Below are 18,152 nucleotides of genomic sequence, written 5' to 3'. Positions count from 1 at the left end.
TCTCCTGTCCTTTACCTGTTTTGCCTCTATGTCCGTTCCCTTCCTTTTTCTGCAGAGTCTGAACTCGTACCTAACTCCTGCTTGTTGTCTCTGCAAGTACTGTGTGAGTATCTGGCTCTGTCTTTCCCTTCCTGTCTGTTCCGTGTGAACAGAGCCCTGTCCTCCCTGCTCAGCCTTGTCTGCACTCTAGCTGTGCTTGCCTGTAACCCTCTGCCTGTATTGTTCCTGAGTCCCGGTGTGTACTGGGTCCTATCCCGCCTGTGTTCCTACCTGCTAGTGCCTCCCTGTCTGCACTCTAGCTGTGCTTGCCTTTACCCCCCTGCCTGCATACCCGCCTGCCTGCATACCAGTCGTGCCTGCCTATACCCACCAGTCTGTGTGCCAGCCTACCAGCCTGTTCCTGTATTCCCCTGTGTGGGTCAACAGCCGTGTCCGGGGTCTGTCCTGGAGTAGCACCTGGTCCCTCTGCTCGGTTCCTCCTTGGTGCACTGGCGTCGTATGCCGTCGTGCGACCCTGGTCGGATCGGGTGAATACTTAGTCACGCCCCTCCAGGCATTCACTCTCCGGCACGGTCCAGTGGAATCACTACAATCACACGCACACGCCGCTTAGCCCGGGCGTGTGCATAACACTGTGTATCCACCAGACTTCTGCACAACACAACTGATGGTCCCAACCCCATTTATAAGGCAAGAAATCCCTCTTATTAAACCTGACAGGGCACACCTGTGAAGTGAAAACCATTTCCGGTGACTACCACTTGAAGCTCATCAAGAGAATGCCAAGAGTGTGCAAAGCAGTCATCAAAGCAAAAGGTGGCTACTTTGAAGAACCTAGAATATAAGACATATTTTCAGTTGTTTCACACTTTCTGTTAAGTATATAATTCCACATGTGTTAATTCATAGTTTTGATGCCTTCAGTGTGAATGTACAATTTTCATAGTCATGAAAATACAGAAAAATCTTTAAATGAGAAGGTGTGTCCAAACTTTTGGTCTGTACTGTATATATATATTTTTACTTTTGAAGAAACCCCATCCCTAACGCCTAACCCTAACTCCTAACTCTAAAATCGAACCCTGAAGCCTAAGCCTAACCCTAGCTAAAGGCAAAGAAAGAAGTGAAAATTATAAAATAAAAAAAATTTAATCTGACTAGGGGAATGACACGGGGGGGGGGGGGGGTGTTTCAAAAGTGTGATTAGGTGATTGAAAGGATTTATTAAAACTGAGCTAGAAATCTGATTAGTTTTTATCTGACAGGACAGCACTTTGGATGTAGTGTATCTCCTTTCTTACCCAGAAGAACTACAAGGAGAGAAGAGAGAAGAACAGCCCAAGTGCTGCCATATTTACCAAATATTGGGCTTGTGATAGGGTCTATCACAGTAATCAAATGACAGGGACCAATGAAAAAAATCCCTGCGGTTGAAGGGGGCAAGTAGGCAGATCTCAGCGGGCGCACTGCGCGTGCGTCCACCATTCTGCTTCAGAAGAAGAAGAAGAAGGGCCAAAGAATGGTGGATCCGGTACCTAAGGTACTGTGGTGAGCCTGCGGACATAATTTCTCTTTCCTCTGACATGTTAAAACATGTCAGAGGAGAAAGAAATTATTTTTAAATGGGACTTTACTTTTATTAACGTGATCTCCGTTATTCGTCGAATAACGGCAATCATGTTATTGGTGACTGGAAAAACCGCCTTTGATAGTGTTCTCCATGGTCTCAGCTACCCTCGGTCACTGAAACCTTGGAGATTTTCTTATGCTATTGACTTATTTCTCAGCAACGTTAAAAAACGGAAATAAGGTTAAAAGACATATCGGCGGTCGTTAAAGGGTTAAAGTAGGACAATGGAAAAAACATGTATATGAGATATATGGTAGGTTTTTAACCTTGAATTAAACATTAGCTTCTTTTGCTGCTATTCTGCTAACAGGTAAACATAGACTTTACCCTGAGTTGTGTCAGTAGTTTTGCAATTCTTTTAACTGTGTCACATAATACTAGGCTTGTTAGTAGTGCAGTTTGCAGCCCAAATCTTTAACTCAAAATCATGGAAAGTTTTGCAAGCCAGAAGACAATTTCCATTGTCGGTGGTGGATTGGTAAGTAAACAATCAAAAATAAAAATTAATTATATTATCATTTGAATGTCTTCTTTATTGGATTTTATCTGTAGAGAGGCTGTACTCATTGTAAAACGGTATGGACATGTGGATACGAGTGTGAGAAAACATAAGTTAGCAAAGAGCATTTTACATACACACCGGAGTATGCGCTCTTATACAAAGAAAGGACCAAATGGATTAAATGATAAAGGGCTTGGACGAGTGCTATCCAGTAATTTATCTGACCAATGTTATTCTATGGTGCACTGCTGACCAGCGTTTTTTTTCTCATACCGATTCGACAGTTCAGTTTCTGAGGACTCACGGAATGGAGAAGATGAAGAAATTCTGTTCTCTATCTTCTCCTGACAATGCGCTACGATTCTCTCATCTGAAAGAATCACTTCACACTAAGCTCAGAAAACTATATATTAATCTACTCAGTTCCCCCTGACATGACGTCTGCAGATTGTAATGCATTTTCAGGGTGACAGTTTCCCTTTAAACAAAATAATATTTAAATATATTAACATATGGCACACTTAATATATTTAACCAAAATAATCATTAATAATATTTCAAATTAGCCTCATCTTTTATGGACTTTATATTGCAAAAGTTTCTGACCATAAATATGTTTTATAGTACCTTATTTTTTACAATATTAAAATGTATTATTTTCATGTCAGTTAATTATAATTGTATAGCAATTCTTTTTATGTTAAAGTTCCATCCAAAACATAGAAAAAAAAGCATCATTTACAGCGATCACTACTGGATGGGACAAAAGAAGAGCCGTGACACACAACCCCACGGTTCTTCTTTTAGGAATTTTGAGTTCCTTGGTGTTGTCCCTTTCCTTTCCTATAAATGATTAAAAAATATTTTCTTCCTCCATTTTTTATGACCTTTACCTTTTTTATTTTTCTGTCAACTGAGCTATGTGAAAGCTTTGCTATTCCATACAGCTAAAAATGGAATAAACCGTAATGCATGCCACAAAAAGGAGCCCAAAATGACAACTGTGTTAATGGGTTGTGAATGACAATATCCCATCTTCTCTGAAATTATTAGACTATTTAGGCACACATCCTATTAACTCATTAATGACCAGGTCTTAAAGTTACAGAAAGTTGTTGTCCAGTTTTGTAATAAAAATCTGCATTCACTCTCTGTGACTGCAGAGTTCTGAATCTTCGCAGTGCATGCACTGCTCGTTGTCCGTATTCTTAGGTGGCAGTGGCGAAAGTCACATGACTGTGATTATGCAATTTGCATACATGTGGTCACGTGACAACTAGACTTTTGCTGCCTCACTCAATAAACTTTCATTGAGTGAGGCCGCACATGTCTTATTGGAATGTGTCCGGAAGTATGAAAATTGCGTACTTGCGGTCATGGGAAAGCCGGCTTTCGCCAGCAGCACTAGTGAATCCTGACAGCATGCGATGTGTGCACTGTGAGGATTCAGAAGTCTGCAATCACAGACAGAAAGCAGACCTACATCTGAAACCTGGATAACCCCTTTAATAGAGGGTCGGGCGGGTAGAGATTGTAGAAAAACAAGTAGGTGGGAAGGAAAACTAAATTGATTGGCCATGCCAAATTGCATTAAGCTACTGTACTTGGTTTGAACAGTCATTCGGTGCTAACAGATTCCCTTTAAACATGTGTGGCAGTCTCACTGAAAGTGTGGCTGCAGGGATAAAATTAAGTTATATTCTTTCTGCAGCATCTACCTTAGGGCTCTTTCATGCATCCTGATAATTCTGTTCAGGAAAAAACAGTACCGGAGATATCAGTGTCCGTGTTAAGGGGACGGTTGCAGACAACTTTATTATAATGGAACGCAACCGAACCCGAGGTCCGCGATGCAGCCTGGTGGACTGCTGCCGAACACCTTCTAGGTGTGAAGGAAAAACTAATTGAATATCAATTCCCTCCGTGTTACAGCACACTGGAACGGGTATAGGAATTCGCACTATCTCCGTTAGCAGCACGAGAGATATGCGGTAAAAAACTATCTGTAGTCCTGTTACAGCACAGGAACTACACTGGCGGCGCTAGGATGCGTGTGTGACTCACGCTGACGGATACGTGCCCTCAGCCGGCGTGCTACCGGACAGAGGAGTATTTCTTCACATGACTTACGGGTGACCACCGGGAATAGACCGTCTGCAGGCTGATCGGGGTGTTAGGCGACCCCTTTGGCAGAGCCAGACTGCTAGACGAAGCTACCTGCCTATTTCCACTAGCCTGCCTATTTCCACTACACCTGCCTATGGAAACTACAGGTGGAACACAGTCGTCCACACAACAGCATCACTGCTCAATGATCAGAGCGCGCCGCCATTTTTGTGGGCAGGTCTTTTAAAGACTAAGCCCTGCCCATCGTCGCACTATTGGTGGCGTTACCCGCGACCAATCAGGCGGTGCCAGGTCACCGGATCAGCTGACTCCCAAACCACCAATCACGGTCCGCCATGTCACGGGTATGCTCAGTACAGAGAATCCTGGACTTAGGCTTCTACAGCCCTGTCTCCCTCCGCAACCTATGCTTAACATTGCTAGCACAAATACCCAAGAGGCAATCTGTACACCTCGTGGACCAGCTAGGCGTTGGGGCTGATGATGATGCTGAGCAGCATCAGCCCTGGCTGGAATGGGAGACCACAGAAGGTTCTGGACCCATTTTGAATCCAGCAACGGCCCAACACCTAACAGTTTGAGTATTTTATATGTGGGGCATACGTAAGGCAACCGTGTGCCACATTAATATGACACATACCGGCACCTGAAAAAAGCCAACACAGTTTGCACAGTTCCCAGGCAGCTGAAGGCAGCTCAGATCATTGTCACCTAGTCTCCCTGAGATCAGCACGACCACGCGACAATGATGGGAGTTGTAGTCAGCATCCGCAGTGTACATTGTGTGTAAAATAAAGAATTAAATGTAAAAAAAACTGCGTGGGCTCCTGCCGGTTTTTAATAAACAGCAGAGGGAAAGCCGCCCTCTAGGGGCTTATACCAATAGCCAGGGAAAGGGGTTTGTGAGAAGCTGCCCACTTACTAAAGACTACTACTTTTCCAGCAACATTTTTGTCAATATTATTATTGTGTATTATTAGTGATTTACTTGTTATGTTTTATATAGTTCTGCTTGCTTGTCAGTATGTAAGATTCACTTGTAAAATGTCCAGCATTCCACTAATCTCATCTTTATCTCAGGAGTCCAATGTCTCAACAGCCAATAATCTCATTACGTGAGTGTAGATTGAGACACAGTGGAGCCGTCGCCACAGGGGGTCTTACATGCAGTCTCAGATGAAGGCTTCTAGAATATTCTTCATTGTTTTAGAGAACAGTGAATGTTAAGGGGGAGGGTGTGATCACTTCTGACCGGGGAGGGGACTGATCCCAGTGGAAGAAAGTGGAGATATGTTTTAGAGAGTTGTGTGGAAGGATTGAAGGAAGAGGATGGAGACCGTGGACTTGGTAGGATGAATGGATAAACATGTTACCATTATGGATTATGTCGTTTGGATTTACACTTTCTTAAAAGGACTGCTGCTACTGGATACCTGTGCTTTCATCGTTTTGTCGGCCGTCTGGAGGATCATGGACTGTGGCTACAGACTATACTGGCTGGAGATACGAAATCTGTGGGCCAACCAAAAGTTGTGAGACAGTGAGTATGACCTTATACAAAGCCAGTGGAACTACTGAACACAGATTGGGAATTTGAGGACTGAGAGAACTGTATTTTGGCCATTTACCTGGAATTGCTTTATTACTATGGCTGTGATCAATAAAATATGGTTGCATCGTTAACCTGCCTAGGTGACTACTTACAACCCACAACCTCAGATCTTTACAGGGTCATTAGCCCTAAATGTTCCCAGGCTGTATGCTTGCCGTTTACTTGCTAGTTTACAGGGGGACCCCACTAAAAAATGGAACTAGAGCCCCACTATAAATTCTAACCAGCAAAGGCTAAACAGACAGCTGTGGGCTGATATTGATAGCCAGGGAAGGGGCCATGGATATTGGCCCCCCTCCCAGGCTAATGACATCAGCCAATAAGATGCGCAAATTCTGGCGCTTAGCCTTGCTATTCTCACTTATCCTGGTGCATTAACAAGATGGGTAATAGGGTTGTGGTTGATGTCAGCTTTATATTGCCCAGGGGTTTGTCTATAAGATGCAGACCCATTACTAAAACTAGAGTCATATTGTAAATAAAAAACACCCAGAATAAAGTCCTTTATTTGAAATGAGGACACAGACTCCTTTATTGAAATAAACACTCCTTATCCCTATTTTTTCCCCATTTATTAAGGTAAAATTAAAAATAAAAAACAACCATATTCCTCACCTGTCCTTTGTGAAGATAATCCATATGAAAAATGCCAGTACATGTCAAACTGATGTCATCAGCGAGCACGTGTGCAGGGCATTTTGTAGCCCATGCTGTAGGAGAAGAAACAGACATATCAGCATGTTTTGCTCACAGACACATGGTCCATGGAAACACACAGACATTTGTGCAGAGCCATTCATTTGAATAGGTTTACACATGCAAGTGTCACCACACCTAACAGAGACACTGATGTGTGAAGGAGGCCTTACAGTCATTGGGTCAGTGTCAGCAAACAGTCAGCATTTATTACACAGTGAGTGTGTTGTAATTACTCCATCCACACTTTGGCTGACTGACAAGCTGACATAAAGCAGTAGTCATGATTACAAGCTTGCTCATTGTGTAGTGTGTTAGGCATCAGCCTGTTGCTGGATTTGAAATGTGTCCACAACCTTCTGTGGTCTCCCATTTCAGTCAAGCCAGGGCTGATGCTGCTCAGCATTGTCACCAGCCCCAAAACCTAGCTGGTCCACAAGACGTACAGATTGTCTCCCAGGTTTTTGCACCTAGCAATGTTAGGCATAGGTTGCAGAGGGAGACAGGGCTCTTAGAGTCTAAGTACAGTATTCGCCGCACTGAGCATGCCCGTGACCTGGCGGATCGTGATTGGTAGTTTGGCACCCACCTGACCCGGTGACCTTGCACCGCCTGATTGGTTCACGGGTGGTGTCACCAATGGTGCGTCGGTGGGCAGGGCTTAGTCTTTAAAAGGCCCGCCCACAAACATGGCAGAGCGCTCTGATCATTTGAGCAAGTGATGCTGCTGTGTGGATGACTGTGGTCCACGTGCTCCCTAGCAGCTCTCTCCATGACCTGCCGATGCCAGAGTTCGCTCGGCTGATTAGCACAGGTCACTTAGGCAGGCTTAGATGTGCTTAGGCAGGTAGCTTCGTCTTGCAGCCTGGCTCAGCCAAAGGGGTCACCTAACACCCTGAGCAGCCTGCAGACGTCCTGTCCATGGCTATCGCCTGTCAGCCACGTGGAGTAGTACCCTTCAGTCCGGTAGCACGCCGGCTGGAGGCACATGTACCCATCGGCGTAGTCACACACGCATCCTAGCGCCGCCAGAGTAGTTCCTGTGCAGTAACAGGGCTACAGATAGTTTCCCGGTCGCACATCTCTCGTGCTGTTAACGGAGATAGAGCAAACCGCTATACCCGTTCCTGTGTGCAGTAACACGGAAGGGTTTATCATTTAAGTTGGTTGCTTCCCTTTTCACCCGGGAAGTGTTCGGCAGCAGTCCACCAGGCTGCATCACGGACCCCGGGGTCGGTTGGGTTCCATTATATTAAAGTTGTTTGCAACCGCCCTACTAATATAGTGAATGGTGACTATTACAGCTCCAATGTTGTCCCGGTGAATAGAAGTTAGTCGTTGGAGAGAAAATATAACTTCATCATATCCCAATAACTGCATTTTTATTTTAAAACAGTATTTACCTGCAGATTACTAATGTGGCTGAAGGTAAATACTGTGTTTCTTGCTGAAAGATTCCCTGTAATACAGAGCATACTATAAAACATGTTGTACCCACATATCAATAACACAGTAAACACATCAGAAAATCGCAGTACACACATCACACAATCACTATGCACACTTTACATAAGTACTGCACACCACATGTCAAACAAGCATATCACACGACACTTATAATCAACATGCATGTGTGCCAAAAGCATCACGCATGCTTCACACAAGCATAGCATACACATGACACAAGCAGTGTGTATACATCACCCAAGTTATGGGCATGTGTCACACAAGCAATGCGCACATCACAAAAGCACAGCTACATATCATTTCACACAAATACAGTGAACGTCACACAAGCACCACACGTGTCACACAGGCACTGTGAACATGTCACACGAGCACAACATACACAAGACACAAGCAGAGCCACACATCACATCATACAAACAAAGCACAAATGTCACATAAACACGGCACAAAATCACACAAGCACTGCGTGTATGTCACACAAACACAGCACATGTGTCACATTTCTTTCAGGACTTGATTCTACAAAGTCTGGTTCTGCCACCAAGTGCCACCATAGTTATTGTGTTGGTGATGCTGGTGATGGACGAGACAGGACCAGAAGCTCTGGGTGACACTGGCCATGTGCTGCCTTCGAGGCTGGAGTGGCTAAGAACTGTAGTGTGAGCCAGTTTTGCAGTATGGGTGTGTGTGCTATCCAGTTGGAGTAATCTACTGCCTGCTTTGGCTAAGTGAACAGTACTGCATCCTACAAATGCTTGCAGTCTAGTGCTGAAAGCTGCCAAATATAGTTTTACTGTACAGTCATGGCCAAAAGTTTTGAGAATGACACCAAAATTATATTTTCACATGATCTGCTGGCCTCTGGTTTTTATTAGTGTTTGTCTGATGTTTATATCACATAGAGAAATATAATTGCAATCATATTATGAGTACCAATAGGTTATATTGACAGTTAGAATTAGTTAATGCAGCAAGTCAATATTTGCAGTGTTGCCCCTTCTTCTTCAAGACCTCTGTAATTCTCCCTGGCATGCTCTCAATCAACTTTTGGACCAAATCCTGACAGATAGCAGTCCATTCTTGCATAATCAATGCTTGCATTTTGCCAGAATTTGTTGGTTTTTGTTTGTCCACCCGTCTCTTGATGATTGACCACAAGTTCTCAATGGGATTAAGATCTGGGGAGTTTCCAGGCCATGGACCCAAAATCTCTATGTTTTGCTCCATGACCCATTTTGTTATCACCTTTGCTTTATGGCAAGGTGCTCCATCATGCTGGAAAAGGCATTTTTGGGCGCCAAACTGCTCTTGGACGGTTGGGAGAAGTTGCTCTTGGAGAACATTCTGGTACCATTCTTTATTCATGGCTGTGTTTTTAGGCAAGACTGTGAGTGAGCCGATTCCCTTGGCTGAGAAGCAACCCCACACATGAATGGTTTCAGGATGCTTTACAGTTGGCATGAGACAAGACTGGTGGTAGCGCTCACCTCTTCTTCTCCGAATAAGCTGTTTTCCAGATGTCTCAAACAATCGAAAAGGGGATTCATCAGAGAAAATGACTTTGCCCCAGTCCTCAGCAGTCCACTCCCTGTACCTTTTGCAGAATATCAGTCGGTCCCTGATGTTTTTTCTGGAGAGAAGTGGCTTCTTTGCTGCCCTCCTTGAAACCAGCCCATGCTCAAAGAGTCTCCACCTCACAGTGCGTGCAGAAGCACTCACACCAGCCTGCTGCCATTCCTGAGCAAGCTTGACACTGCTAGTAGTCCGATCCCGCAGCTGAAACAGTTTTAAGATACGGTCCTGGCGCTTGCTGGTCTTTCTTGGGCGCTCTGGAGCCTTTTTGACAACAATGGAAGCTCTCTCCTTGAAGTTCTTGATGATGCGATAGATTGTTGACTGAGGTGCAATCTTTGTAGCTGCGATACTCTTCCCTGTTAGGCCATTTTTGTGCAGTGCAATGATGGCTGCACGTGTTTCTTTAGAGATAACCATGGTTAACTGAAGAGAAACAATGATACCAAGAACCAGCCTCCTTTTAAAGTGTCCAGTGATGTCATTCTTACTTAATCATGACTGATTGATCGCCAGCCCTGTCCTCATCAACACCCACACCTGTGTTAATGGATCAATCACTAAAACTATGTTAGCTGCTCCTTTTAAGGCAGGACTGCAATGATGTTGAAATGTGTTTTGGGGTTAAAGTTCATTTTCTGGGCAAATATTGACTTTGCAAGTACAGTAATTGCTGTTAAGCTGATCACTCTTTGACATTCAGGAGTATATGCAAATTGCCATTACAAAAAATGAAGCAGTAAACTTTGGAAAAATTACTATTTGTCTCATTCTCAATACTTTTGGCCATGACTGTAGTTCAGTCCTGTAGTAGCTGCCTCTACTTGATTGTTATATTCGTAATGCATACTGCAAAAAGGAGCCCAAAATGACAACTGTGTTAATGGGTTGTGAATGACAATTTCCAATCTTCTCTGACATTATTAGGCTATTTAAGGATACATCCTATTAAATCATTAATGACCAGGTATGAAAGTTAAACCCAGAAATGGGTTGTCCAGTTTTATAATAAAAAGCTCCACTCTAATCATTAGGCACTGTCTACTAACAGTGCTAAACCCTACTGTCACGGATGTATCAGAGGTGACAGACAGTCGCCCTGCAGTTGGTTGCAGGAGATCTCTACGTGTGGCATTACATATATCTTCTTAAAGGCTGGCTGTCTCTAGGACCCAGCGGCTACCTCCCTCTGGTTAATTAGCTCCCTGGCCTAGGTGTATAAATACCTGGCGTGTCTGAGAGGGAGGTACCGGAGATATTCATTACTACTTGTGAGGCTTTAGCAAAAGCAGCACTTTGTTCTCTCTGGAGCTTGAGGCCGAGGGCGCATTTGTCTGGAGTCATCTAGAGCTAAGCAATTTCCCCCTGTTTGTCTACCCTTGTTGTCTCTAGAGTCTAGTGGAGATCGACTAGTGCTCATCTCCTCCCGTCCCTAGCCTTAGCCATACGCCAGGGAAAGTCAGGGCGAGGCACGCGTGTGGCAATTGATGAAGAGCCAATATAGGGACGGTAGTTTAAACAGAGTGACACTAGACCAGACTAGAAGGTCTTCACTCCCCCCTTTCCCTAGTGTCTGGGCTCCCTTTCCCTCTTCCCTCTGTGTTGCACTAAGTCTTTGGCACACCTGGTGTGACATTATCGCCGGCCGAACACGTTTTGAAAAAAAAAAAATGTTTTTTTTTCTCTGTGTGTTTTTGGGCGTGGACCTTTTTTTTTTCCTTTCTCCCTTGGTATGCGTTCAGTTGCAGAGCTCGCAGAGCAGTTTCGCCGTCTGTCTCTGGTGGTGAATGACCTCCACTGTGAGGTTCAGCAGCAGCATTAGCGGTTGCAGGTCACCAATGTGGGGATCTCTGCAGGTGGGCCTGCCCAGCCTAAACCCAAGGTTGCCCTCCCAGACAGGTTTTCAGGAGGTAGGGACAAGTTTTTTGTATTTAAGGAGGCATGCAAATTGTACTTTAAACTTTGTCCTTACTCCTCCGGTAATGAGAAGCAACGGGCTGGTATTGTGATCTCTCTATTGAAGGGAGATCCTCAGTTATGGGTGTTTTCGTTAACGCAGGACTCGGTTTGTCTCCAATCTGTGGAGGAGTTTTTCGGGGCTCTGGCTCTCATCTATGATGACCCTGACTGAGTCGCCTTGGCTGAGTCTAGGTTACGTCGACTTCAACAGGGGAATCAGTACAGTTTGGAATTCTGTAGATGGGCAACGGATTCCAAATGGAATGACTCAGCCCTTAGAAGTCAATTTTGTGAGGTGCTTACTGAAAGGTCAAAAGATGCCTTGGCTGTATATGAAACCCCTCAGTCCTTGGAGGCTGCCATGTCTTTGGCCATACGTTTTGATAGACACCTTCGGGATAGGCGGGTGAGACCACCTTCTCCGGGACCTTCTTGTAGGAGTTGTGTACCTCTGCCAGGGGAGCGGTCTGGCAGAGGTACTGGGGGAGGTGGAGGAACCCATGGAGAGTAGGGGTGTCTTTTCATCATACATCTACCCGGAGATTCGCAAGAAAAAAGGTGTATGTTTTTTTTTGTGGGAAAAAGGGACATTATAGTTGGGACCTTTCCTTCAATTCCTAAACAAAAGTAGACCTGATTAACTCTTGGTTGCTTGGAGTTGGATAAACAAGGGTGCATTTGTGGCCAAACTGCAGTTCCCGCTTTGTCCTGACAGCAGAGGTGGTGCTAGAGAGCAAAACCGATAACATTTCTGTGTTTGTTGACAGTGGAGCCGGAGTCTGCATGGTGGATGCTGAGTTTGTGAAAACTCATGATCTTGCTTGCTGTACTTTAGATAAACCTATTTACATTTTCGCCATCGACTCGGTACCACTTGCACAAAAAGCATTTACTCAGATTGCACATAATGTAAAACTGAGGGTGGGGTCAGTTCATTGTGAAATAATCCCTTCCTATGCCCTGGACAATCTTCCCACACCGATTGTCTTGGGAATCCGTTGGCTTGTTAAACATAGTCTGTTGGTGGATTGGCAAACCAGGGAGATTATTGAATGGGGAAATTACTGCCATGAGAACTGTTTAGATATTTCCCTTGCTACTGTTTCTATGGAAATATTACCTGCTTTTCTGTCTGGTTTTGAGGACTTTTTTTCTGAGAGGGGGCATCAGGATTTGCCTCCTCATCGTGCTCATGACTGTCCTATTAACCTGACCCCCGAAGCTAAACTACCAAAGTTCAGATTGTATATTCTTTCTAGCCCTGAGAGACAGGCCATGAAGGATTTCATTGCAGAAAGTCTGGAGAAGGGACTTATCAGACCCTCATCTTCACCCGTGGCGGCAGGGTTTTCCTTTGTGAAGAAAAAAGATGGAGGTCTACGTTCCTGTTTAGATTTCCGGGAATTAAATCAAATTTCCATCCGTGATCCATACCCTCTTCCTCTGATTCGTGATTTCTTCAGCCAGGTTGTGGGAGCTAAGGTATTCTCCAAGTTGGATTTAAGGGCAGCCTACAACCTGGTTAGAATCAGAGAAGGGGACGAATGGAAAACAGCGTTCAATACCGCGGAAGGACATTTCGAGAGTCTGGTTATGCCTTTTGGTTTAACCAATGCACCTGCGGTATTCCAGCATTTGATAAATTATGTTTTCCATCATTTGGTGGGGAGGTTTGTGGTGGTCTATCTGGACGATATTTTGGTTTATTCACCTGATTTTGAGACTCATCGGGGGCATGTTAAGCAGGTGCTCTAGATATTAAAGGGATAACAAACTTTATGTCAAACTAGAAAAATGTGTTATCGCTGTTCAGGAGGTGCAGTTTTTGGGGTACCTGTTGTCATCTTTAGGTTTTCGGATGGATCCGGAGAAGATCCATGCTGTCCTTAACTGAGAACGTCCCAAAAACCTGAAGGCTCTACAACCTTTTATGGGCTTTACTAATTTTTACCGGAAATTCAATCTTGCTCTGTTATAGTGAAACCCCTTACTGACATGACTAAGAAGGTGTCGGATTTTTCCAAATGGTTGGATGCTTCCCTCCAGGCTTTTTCTTCCTTAAAGAATCATTTTGCCATTGCACCTATACTCAGTTAACCCGATGTTTCTCAACCCTTTATTGTGGAGGTTGATGCGTTGGATGTCGGGGTTGGGGCTGTGTTGTCTCAGGGTATGTCCCCTGGTAAATGGCATCCATGCGCCTTCTTTTCTAAAAAATTGTCTTCGACTGAGAGAAATTATCACGTGGGTAATAGGGAAATTTTGGCGATCAAATTGGCGTTTGAGGAGTGGCGACATTGGTTGGAGGGGGTTGTCCATCCTATTACTGTTATTCCTGACCATAAGAACCTGTCATATCTTCAGTCAGCTAAACGTCTCAACCCTAGGCAAACCAGATGGTCCCTGTTTTTTACTAGGTTCAATTTTGTTGTCACTTTTCATCAAGGGGTCAAAAATTTCAAGGATGATGCTTGGTCCCGGAGCTTCCCTGGTGGTGGTGATCATGTGAACCCTGTCACGATATTACAGAAGGGGGTAGTCATTTCGGCACTTTATCCTGAACTTGAGGGTGAGGTGCTGGAGGCACAGGAGGACGCCCCTGCCTCCTGCACTTCAGGAAAGTTATTTGTACCATCCGATCTGCGTCACAAAGTAATTAAAGAACATCATAACTCTGTGCTTGGTCGGCATCCGGGTGGTAAGGCAACCGCGGACCTCCTCTCTCGTCGTTTTTGGTGGCTGGGGTTGCATCGGGATGTAGTTGAACAAGTAGCTGCTTGTAGTATTTGCACACGTTCTAAGGTTTCGCATACCCATCCGTCTGATACTCTTCTTCCGCTACCTATCCCTAGAAGGCCATGGACACACTTGTCCATGGATTTAATTACTGACCTACCGGTTTCTGTGGGCAAAATGGTGGTTTTGGTGGTACTAGATAGGTTCAGTAAAATGGTTCATTTTGTCACATTGCCTGCACTTCCCAATGCCAAGACACTGCTCAGGTGTTCAGAAATGAGATCGTGAAGCTTCACGGGGTTCCCTCCGATGTGGTATCAGATCGGGGGACCCAGTTTGTTTCCAAGTTCTGGAAGGCATTCTGTTCTCGACTGGGGGTGCAGCTGTCCTTTTTCTCTGCCTTCCACCCTCAGTCGAATGGACAGACTGAGCATGTCAATCAGAATTTGGAGACCTACCTCAGGTGTTTCAATTCTGAAAATAAGGAGGATTGGGCATCCTACCTACTGCTTGCAGAATTTGCCATTAATAAACATAGTCAAGAATCCACTGGTAGGTCACCGTTCTTTGGTGCATACGGTTACCACCCACAGTTTGGTACCTTTAGTGGGGGAGGAGCTTCAGGAGTTCCTGAGGGGAAATGGTTTGCTCCGTCGTTTTCCTCGGTATGGCAGGGTGTGATGAGTAATTTAAAGATCATGGGAGACAGGTATAAACGTATGGCTGACAGAAAACGCTTGCCAGGTCTGGATCTGCATGTGAATGACTTTGTGTGGTTGTCTACCAGGAATATAAGATTGAAAGTTCCTTCTTGAAAGCTAGGACCTAGGTTTATTGTTCCCTAGAAAATATCTGCCGTCATTAAACCAGCAGCGTTTTGTCTTGAACTTCCTCAGGCCCTTAAAGTCCACAATGTGTTCCATAGGTCCTTACTTAAAAAATATGTGGAACCTCTTGAGCCCTCGCCTCTACCACCACCCCCAGTAATGGTTGATGGTTATCTGGAGTTACAGATTTCGAGGATTGTAGATTTTCGTCTCCAACGTCGTTCTCTACAATACATAGTGCACTGGAAAGGCTATGGTCCAGAGGAGAGGATGTGGGTTTCAGTGTCAGAGGTGAACGCTCCCACATTGGTTCACTCATTTCACATCTCTTTTCCTGAGAAACCTGGTCCTGAGTGTCCGGAGGCCACTCGTAGAGGGGGGGGGGTACTGTCACTGGTGTATCAGAGGTGACAGACAGTCGCCCTGCAGTTGGTTCCAGGAGATCTCTACGTTTGGTATTAAAGACATCTTCTTAGAGGCTTGCTGTCTATAGCCCCCAGCGGCTACCTCCCTCTGGCTAATTAGCTCCCTGGCCTGGGTGTATAAATACCTGGTGTGTCTGAGAGGGAGGTGCCGGCAATATTCATTACTACTTGTGAGGCTTTAGCAACAGCAGTACTTCGTCCTCTCTGGAGCTTGAGGCCGTGTGCGCATTTGTCTGGAGTCATCTAAAGCTAAGAAATTCTCCCCTGTCTGTCTACCCTTGCTGTCTATAGAGACTATTGGAGATCAACTAGTGCTCATCTCCTCCCGTCCCTAGCCTTGGCCATTTGCCAGGGAAAGTCAGGGCGAGGCACGCGTGCGGCGATTGGTGCAGAGCCAATATAGGGATGGTAGTTGAGACAGGGTGACACTAGACCAGACTGGGAGGTCTCCAGAGCCCTCCCTTTCCCTCTTCCCTCTGTGTTCCACTAAGTCTTTGGCACACCTGGCGTGACACCTACCCACATTCCAAAATACTTGATGTTACGTTTTAAAATGTCTTTTTGAAGTGAGAAGTGAAAACATTGGACATTAAGGCCAAATTAAGCTTGGTCCTTAAGGGGTGAATGACTGACTAATTTTGTGATCACTTTTGCCTCCCTGTTTTTTAGCTTTCATAACTCTTTTCCACTAACATGGCTGTATTGGGCTTTGTTTTATGTGCACATATTGTATTTTTTTAGTGCAGTAGAGTTCTTTTGCTATACAAATTTAGAAAGAAACATTTTTTCTCCTTTCCCCATGACGGCACCACGGAGAGAGGGGATCCGGCCTTCAAGGACAGGAAACCTACAGATAAAAAGGGCGGTGCCTCTCTCCCGCATCAGTTGGTTTCCTGTCCTTGACGGGATCCTACAGTCCGGAGGAGGCATACCTGCGGGGTGCCAGAAGATGGACATCGTGGGATGCCAGGCCTGGCCTGTCCGATCCAGGCAGCGGGAGTCCCCTGCCTTGGCTGGTGCGGTGTCCTGATGCGCCACCGCTGGGGTCAGTGGGCCCTTAGGGTGTGCGGAGGCGGGTCCGGACGAAGAGGACAGGGCCTGTCGGGGCCCGCAGAGGACTGTACTGGACCCCCCTCGTTGCGGAGGTGAGAGCGCGGCGCGGCCCGGCAGCGTGCTTTTCAACTTCCGGGTCTGCCGAGCATGCGCAAGCGCGCCGGGCGCCCCCGGATGGTGCGGCGCCGCAATGCATGACTGGGTAGCCAGTCTGCGCAGGCGTGGGCGTCCTCCCGCAGATGCGGGGGAGGAGGGGGCGTCGGGTCACTACAGGCGCTATGGGAGGGACTCCCAGTGCCTTAAAGGGCAGCAGAGGACGCCAGTAGCTGCTCATCAGAGCTCTGGCACGCTGGAAAAAAAAAACAAAAAAAAACTTAGTTATATACATTTATAATAGATGTTATATATATATATATATATATATATATATATATATATATAAAAAAAATAATAATAATAATAAGTAAATAAATAATAATGAGTGGCCAGGAGCTGTCTGAGGAGCAAGAGCTGCAACCTCAGTCGCCACCACCACCGCCAACCCAACGAAAGAAGAAGCCGGAAGAAACGGTGCACCAGGACCGTAACAGCGGAAGCGGGAGTTCCGGCAGATCGTCGCAGCGCAGCAAGGATTCCACCTCAGCATCTTCCAGGAGGACTCCGTCTACAAAGATGGCTCCACCTCCTGAACCGGTACCCGCTCTTCCGTCTGGTTGGTAAGTGAGCTTCGTGAAAGTCCACTTTGTAACTAGGGGCCCTTGCTCTCTCTCTTTTTGTCTCCTATAGGGAAAAAAGAGTACAGGGAAAACAAAAAATAGGACTTGTGCACTATGCACTGAAGCCTTGCCCACTACTTGGGATAAGAGACTCTGCAGCTCCTGCATTGAGCAGACTATATTCGAGGGAACCCCGAGATTTGCCTCTGAACTTAGAGACCTAATTAAATCGCAGGTCGAAAACACCATTAAATCTTTTCAGGGGGGCAAAAGGTTAAGGAAAACTAAAAACATCCCCCGAGTCCAGATCTAGCAGTTCTGAGGATGGCGGAGATTCGGACACTTCCATCTCTTCCTCCTCCTCTTCCTCATCTACAGATAGAGGAGGACGGAGCTGTTTCCCTATCAAGGCAGTCAGGTCTACCATGGGATTAGCTGATCCCCGGCCCAAAAAATCCATCCAAGACGTAATGTTCAGCGTTCTAGAGCAAAAAAAGAGGAGATCTTTTCCACTCAGCGAACATGTTCACTCTCTGATTAAGAAAGAGTGGAAAAGACCGGAGAGGAAGGGCTTCCTTTCCCCTAAACGAAAGTACCCGGTTGAGGACTCTGCATGTTCGTTTTGGGAGAAAGCGCCAAAACTGGATGTCGCCATAGCCAAAGCCTCAAAGAAATACTCCCTTCCATTTGAGGACATGGGTGTCTTAAAACACCCCATGGATAAAAAAGCAGACACCTTCCTAAAGGGTTCCTGGGAAGCCGCTGGGGGGTTAAAACCTGCGGTAGCTGCCACATGTACGGCCAGGTCATTAATGGTCTGGCTGGAT

The 18,152-nt window shown here is 45.6% G+C and overlaps 1 protein-coding gene across 3 annotated transcripts in view; it reads left to right on the top strand.

Moving 5' to 3' along the window:
* The first annotated feature begins 1,948 nt into the window (after positions 1-1,948).
* The window catches only part of KMO (kynurenine 3-monooxygenase), a 1,041,428-nt gene continuing 1,025,224 nt past the window's right edge, over positions 1,949-18,152 (top strand). Inside the window, exons 1-2 of one of the 3 annotated variants that reach the window (XM_073673271.1) lie at positions 1,949-2,108; positions 5,674-5,799. In XM_073673271.1, the coding sequence (XP_073529372.1) occupies positions 2,058-2,108; positions 5,674-5,799 (177 nt within the window). In that variant the 5' untranslated portion in view covers positions 1,949-2,057. The remainder of the gene's footprint in view (positions 2,109-5,673; positions 5,800-18,152) is intronic. The other 2 variants (XM_073673270.1, XM_073673272.1) reach the window with 2 other exon arrangements.

The sequence above is a fragment of the Phyllobates terribilis genome, unplaced genomic scaffold (genome assembly GCF_046119375.1).
Source record: "Phyllobates terribilis strain yellow unplaced genomic scaffold, ASM4611937v1 Scaffold_3__8_contigs__length_932513732, whole genome shotgun sequence".
Taxonomy (NCBI): Eukaryota; Metazoa; Chordata; class Amphibia; order Anura; family Dendrobatidae; genus Phyllobates; species Phyllobates terribilis.
This window is presented reverse-complemented; position numbering and strand designations above follow the sequence as displayed.